Below are 7,155 nucleotides of genomic sequence, written 5' to 3'. Positions count from 1 at the left end.
TAGCTCTGTGTGCTTTTATTGTGTAAAAAAAACGATTTGATACATATGCAAATTAACCTGAGATGAGTCAGAGCTTGAAAATATGACTCTTCTCTGGTCACACAAGTAAGATATGACTCTTTTATGTTAATTTGCATATGTATCAAATCGTTTTTTTTACACAATAAAAGCACAGAGAGCTATGGGGACTGGGTATTGCGGATGTGCTAGCAGCCATCTAGCAACCCATGTCCTCAGCTCTATACCCAAAATCCCGGTGACATGTTCCCTTTAAGTGGGCATTTGTAGACATTTTCTGCGTGTTGAGACTGGACCAGGAAGTAGATACCAGCAGGGACCCAGCCAAGCAGCATCGGAACAGGAGATCAGTGAGGGTGAGTATCAGTTCTTTTAACCCAGTCTGATCTAGCTGCCACCAATTTTTTGGCCACCAGAAATAACTTTTAAAGGGGTTGGTCACCCCTGGGGTCTTTTGGGCAGGCCTCAAAGCTTACCCAGACCTGCAGAAAGAATCACACTGCTGGGTTCTGGCTTCTTCGCTCTCCCACCACCGCTAAAGATCTCGAGTCTCCCTGCATCAACATCCGGTTTGACGCTGGTCATGTGGCCACTGCAGACAATGACTGGCCACAGCAGTGCCATGTACCCCAAGCATCACATGACCCGGTGACATGACGAATGGAGTACAATGGAGTGCTGTGACCAGCCATAGGCTGCAATGGTAACTTGACCTGGATCATACCAAATGTTGATGTTGAAAGACCACAGACCTGTGTAGGTAAGGGAGTAAAGAAGCCAGAACCCAGCGGCAGGGATGAGGTAAGAAAGATTCCCTCCGCAGGTTCTGCCACGTTAGGGAGTTTCTCCAAAAGGCCCCCGAGGGTGAACAACCTCTGTAAGGCATTGTAATCTACTGTGGGCCTGTCAGATATTTACAAGTAGATCCTAGTCTACTGGTTTCTTACTTAGGCTGTAAATGATAATGGATTACTGGTCTCACTGGTCCTCTATTGGCCACATTAATGACTATAATAGTTTAGAAAGTAATCCAGCCACCACAGTATTATTAGTTGGTTTAGTCTTAGTTCTGTCATGGTACAGTGGATAATATAAAGCCTAACACTAAAAGTCAGAGCACATATATATTAATCCTATTACTACTTCCTTTCAAGAGACCATGCAATGCAGTTTAGTTGCTGTCGTACACAAAACACAGATCTTCCCAGGAGATTTTAATGGAATGATAAAAACAACATCATACATAGAATGTGAATTTCATTTTATTTGATATATGTAGCAAATCATATATTTCAGGTTGCAGAATCAAGTGTGGAAATTTCAGAAGAGAGATGTCCATTGGAATCTTTGCTCATGCAGCTTTCCTATGGCGTTTACACTACTCTTTCCCCATGTGGACCCTATAGAAAACATTTGTCCTATTGAAACAAAAAAAACATTTTTACTATTGTTTTTCAAAATTATATTTTGTCCATATTACCATTTACATTTGCTACTCCATGACATCTAACCAATCCACTGTACACACATATAGCAATGTACTCCCAGATTTAAAGGTGATGGACACCTTTGAGGGTGTATTGTATTCTTCTCATTTTGGGCTACAAATCAGAGAAAAGGGCTGAAAATGTTTAATAAAGACCAACTGAAAAAATGATTTGTCTCCCAAAAATGAATAGAAATGCAATGATTAAAAATTGTCCCCAAAGGTGTCCAGAGCTTTTAGAGGTGTTGATTCAAAAAGTAAAATATAACCCCATCCAACCTAGTCATTCACTGTCTTATTATCTATTGTATGTAATAATTTAACAGTTTAATTAAAAAAGGTTACAGAAGCCTACAAGTGTTCTCCCTCAGGTTTCTGTAACTCCCATAAATGGAGAGTGAATGTATATGCATATCCAACTCTCTATTGATACCTTTGAAATGGCCAAGACTAAGTCAAAAGGAGATTTTAATATTTTGGGTGTCTTTGGTTAGCTTGTATCTACTAAGAGAAGAAAAGCAGATTATCTGGTGTCCAGTTGGGAGCAGATGGATAGATTATGTGATTTTAGTCAGGATGGTGAGATGCTACCTGGTATCCTGGGAGTGTACCTAGAGTACCTAGTGTCCAGGAAAATGATAAGAGGAATATTTATGTGTGTGGGGAGGGGGGATGCTAAGTAGGTAGTGCAGGGGAAAGAAGTGTAGTCCAGCCACAGGGAAGGGTGTAACTATATGTTAAAATCCTAGTTTGCTGGATTGTGCCACTGCTGGACTAAGTCACGTGAATGTCATACAAAAATTTTTGACAACAAAGTTCATTGCTGGTTAAAAGTGAAACAAGCCGAAATCCATGTTCCTGTCAGCTGTACATGGAGGACCACAGTTCACTGATTGCTAAAAATATTCTATCACGTGTACAATAAGCAGGAATCCTATAGCTTATACCTCCATTACTCTGTAGCTTCTTCTACATTTCAAGTAACATCAAAGATGACATTCCTTAGCAATTGTGCAATAATATGAATACATCCTATGAAAGTGTCCAGAGCTCAAAGCTCCAGAGAGAAGCTTGTATCTTGAGTGGAAGAGAGAAGATTCCTGCAGTTTATAACCTTGGTTGCAGATTTTAAATATCCTGCAATTAACCATTTTGCTTGAGCTTCAAAAAATGCCAAATTACCAGATCAGTCTGTCTGTCCCTTAAAAACCTGTTAACTCTGTCAAATATTTTTGCAATTAGATATTCCTGCATTAAATAGTTATTCACTACAGTTGCCATACCTATAAACTTTTAACTGTATTTTTTACTATAAGACATACAGTCAGGTCCATAAATATTGGGACATTGACACAATTCTAACATTTTTGGCTCTATACACCACCACAATGGATATAAAATGAAACGAACAAGATGTGCTTTAACTGCAGACTGTCAGCTTTAATTTGCGGGTATTTACATCCAAATCAGGTGAACGGTGTAGGAATTACAACAGTTTGCATATGTGCCTCCAACTTGTTAAGGAACCAAAAGTAATGGGACAGAATAATAATCATAAATCAAACTTTCACTTTTTAATACTTGGTTGCAAATCCTTTGCAGTCAATTACAGCCTGAAGTCTGGAACGCATAGACATCACCAGACGCTGGTTTTCATCCCTGGTGATGCTCTGCCAGGCCTCTACTGCAACTGTCTTCAGTTCCTGCTTGTTCTTGGGGCATTTTCCCTTCAGTTTTGTCTTCAGCAAGTGAAATGCATGCTCAATCGGATTCAGGGCAGGAGATTGACTTGGCCATTGCATAACATTCCACTTCTTTCTCTTAAAAAACTCTTTGGTTGCTTTTGCAGTATGCTTTGGGTCATTGTCCATCTGCACTGTGAAGCGCCGTCCAATGAGTTCTGAAGCATTTGGCTGAATATAAGCAGATAATATTGCCAGAAACACTTCAGAATTCATCCTGCTGCTTTTGTCAGCACTCACATCATCAATAAATACAAGAGAACCAGTTCCATTGGCAGCCATACATGCCCATGCCATGACACTACCACCACCATGCTTCACTGATGAGGTGGCATGCTTAAGATCATGAGCAGTTCCTTTCCTTCTCCATACTCTTCTCTTACCATCACTCTGGTACAAGTGGATCTTGGTCTCATCTGTCCATAGGATGTTGTTCCAGAACTGTAAAGGCTTTTTTAGATGTCGTTTGACAAACTTTAATCTGGCCTTCCTGTTTTTGAGGCTCACCAATGGTTTACATCTTGTGGTGAACCCTCTGTATTCGCTCTGGTGAAGTCTTCTCTTGATTGTTGACTTTGACACACATACACCTACCTCCTGGAGAGTGTTCTTGACCTAGCCAAATGTTGTGAAGGGTGTTTTCTTCACCAGGGAAAGAATTCTTTGGTCATCCACCACTGTTGTTTTCTGTGGTCTTCCGGGTCTTTTGGTGTTGCTGAGCTCACCGGTGCGTTCCTTCTTTTTAAGAATGTTCCAAACAGTTGTTTTGGCCACGCCTAATGTTTTTGCTATCTCTCTGATGGGTTTGTTTTGTTTTTTCAGCCTAATGATGGCTTGCTTCACTGATAGTGACAGCTCTTTGCATCTCATCTTGAGAGTTGACAGCAACAGATTCCAAATGCAAATAGCACACTTGAAATGAACTCTGGACCTTTTTATATGCTCATTGTAATTGGGATAATGAGGGAATAACACACACCTGGCCAAGGAGCAGCTGAGAAGCCAATTGTCCCATTACTTTTGGTTCCTTAACAAGTGGGAGGCACATATGCAAACTGTTGTAATTCCTACACCGTTCACCTAATTTGGATGTAAATACCCTCAAATTAAAGCTGACAGTCTGCAGTTAAAGCATATCATCTTCGTTTCATTTCAAATCCATTGTGGTGGTGTATAGAGCCAAAAATTTTTGAATTGTGTTGATGTCCCAATATTTATGGACCTGACTGTACCTGATCATAAAACACACCTAGGTTTTATAGGAGGAAATTACGGATTTTTTTTTCCCATCAGACCTCAGATCAGACCCCCAATCTTCATCAGACTTCAGATTAGACCCCCAATCAGATGCTCAATCTTCATCAGACCCCCAAATCAGGATGCCCAATCTTCATCAGACCTCAGATCAGACCCCAATCAGACTCCCAATCTTTATGAGACCTCAGATCAGGCCCCCTCCCAAATTAGACGCTCAATCTTTATCAGACCTGAGATAAGACATTAAAAAATAAAATAAATTTACTTCTCCTGCTCCACACGGCGCCCTTGCTGCATTCACCGCTCCCTGGTCTACTGCCAGCGCTGCGCTGCGACATCACACAATATCAAGTCATAGTGCAAGCTTATGTCCTGATACTGTACGCAGTCAAGACACATCACAGTGGGTGCCTGGAAGTAGACCAGTCAGCGATAGCAGTGCTACAATCACCGCTAGCCGCACATCCTGCATACTAATGAGTGCTTTGAGGAAAAATGCACGTCTTATAAAACGGAAAATGCGGTAATTAGATCTAATTTGAAAAGTAATACTACTGTACCGGGTGTATATCCTGAATAGTTAGGGAGGAGGCCACTGTTTGCTCTGTATATTAATTTCCCTTGTCTTCTTTGTAGATAATCATTTGTATGTGATAACTTTGTAGAAGGATAGCTTCCTATCAAATCTTCCTTGAAGATGTTTTTCAGATTTTCATTTCTGTAAGAAGGATGACCAGGCACTTCACCTGTCTTTACAAAGAAAAACATATGCATGACTGAAACCACACAATATTTTCACAGTTTTCCCCCCCCCAAAAGGCATTGTATTTGAAAGGGTAAGGATGCTTTTATATGTAATGCAGCACTCCAGCACATTTTTGTCTATATAGTGCAGTATATACTTATATTGGAGAATAATGTAGAGCCTCTTGTGCATGCCTTGTGTATGCCTGTTTTGTTGACATGTCATTTATGGGTTGTCTGCTTTTCTTTATGGGTTGTCTCTCCCGACTCCTGCTTGTGATAGGTTTCTCCAGGAGAGAGCAGTGTTATGCTGCATTTCATATGATACAATGGAGTTTCTGTACATAGCACACACAGATAGTATAAACAGTTAGTGTGAGTCAATGGCATTTTATAGCTCTGCAACTCACCTAATACTGTATATTACCAGGATCGCCAACTGTCTATAAATTCTCCGAAAGGTGACAGGAATCAACATTTCCTCATCCCCCTTCTTTAGCACTATGTTTTTGGGGATTATCTGATTTTCCTGAGTTTACAAACAATTGGCTACATAATTGTAGCCACTAGATTAATGATAGCCAAGTCTTGGAAATTTCCTTTGACTAATAAAGGAGTTGTTTCATCTGGGAATTTGATGGCATATCGTTAGGATATGCCATCTAAGTCAGATAGTTTCAGATACTTTCGGTGGCCTGTTTTAGAGATAGGTGCGTGCCTCAGAGGTGGCCACCGAAAGTGAATGAAAGTGCATCACATATGCATGGCATGCTCTCCATGAATTTATATGGGAGTTCTGCAAGCACACGTGCTCGGCTATTTTCAGGAGTCCCATAGAAATTAATGGAGAGCGCACCGATCAAGTTACAACACCATTCAATCCTATGGGAATGCCGGAGAGAGCTGAGTCAGTGCTCGGCTATTTTCGGCAGTCCCATATGAAGGATTGGAGGGCGGCCGCACCTAACACTGGTAGAATATCCTAGCAATATGCCACCAATGTCTCAGATGAAACAACCCCTTTAAAGAACTTAACACAGTCTAAATTTCTTACGACATCAATTTATCAACACATTTCCTGTGACATGGAAAAACTGTTTGCTGTACATTCCCACAGAACAGCTGGTTTCACAAAGAAATAGGATTTATGGATACAGTTAAAAAAAAATAGGTAGAGGTAGTCATTTTGAAATTGGGATGTTTTCCACAAATGGGGTATCCCTAGGCTCACTTATGGGACTTCCTGTATGGTTTTTATGAAATATGCTTTGCCCATGATCTAGTGTTACCTCCCTACAAGCTGCAAGTTATACACTGTCTTCATATATTGTTACTTCCCTGTTTGTTGTATGTGGACGAGTTATACAAAACGTATAGAACCTATTTTGCCTTTTATTTTGTTCCCTTTTGCTTCATACTGGTTGTATTTGACAATTACTCTGTACAGATTCCTGTGTGCATCTTATTTTCACTTGAAAAGCTATAATTCTTTAATAAAAATGTAAAATAAAGAGTAAATAAAATAAATATTATGCGTATAGGAACGTCCCAATGGGTAATGAGGATTAGGAATGTTGGAAGTAAGCATACTGGGACCGTTTTTTCTGCAATCATTTGCCAGAGGTTACCTGCCTTACTTGCCCTTATTGGATAAAGATGGATGCTCAGCTGAGTCTACCTTTAGCCAAAGTACAACTGTGTGAGGAGAAAGCTCTGTAGTTGTTGACATGTTAATGGAAAGTACATGGCAGAATTCCCTGCTCGCAAAGGGTATCTGAAAAAGGAGGTACACCTTACATATGTTTATGTCCAGATATAGAGTCTTTAAATAATGTAACATATACAGGGGTGAACTGGCCAAAGACCCTACTGGGATGATTCCCAGTGGGTTGATGCCCAGTAGGCCTC

At 40.3% G+C, this 7,155-nt stretch overlaps 1 protein-coding gene across 2 annotated transcripts in view; it reads right to left on the bottom strand.

Annotated features, from left to right (window-relative positions):
- Positions 1–1,316: 1,316 nt before the first annotated feature.
- The window catches only part of LOC120991575 (protein FAM166B-like), a 54,443-nt gene continuing 48,604 nt past the window's right edge, over positions 1,317–7,155 (bottom strand). For both annotated transcript variants that reach the window (XM_040420356.1, XM_040420357.1), the window contains exons 4-5: positions 5,064–5,253; positions 1,317–1,436 (exon numbers count right to left, since the gene is read on the bottom strand). In XM_040420356.1, the coding sequence (XP_040276290.1) occupies positions 1,339–1,436; positions 5,064–5,253 (288 nt within the window). In that variant the 3' untranslated portion in view covers positions 1,317–1,338. The remainder of the gene's footprint in view (positions 1,437–5,063; positions 5,254–7,155) is intronic.

This window comes from Bufo bufo, chromosome 2, assembly GCF_905171765.1.
Source record: "Bufo bufo chromosome 2, aBufBuf1.1, whole genome shotgun sequence".
Classification (NCBI taxonomy): domain Eukaryota; kingdom Metazoa; phylum Chordata; class Amphibia; order Anura; family Bufonidae; genus Bufo; species Bufo bufo.
Note: the sequence above shows the minus strand (reverse complement) of the source record. Positions and strands in the feature narration are given on the sequence as shown.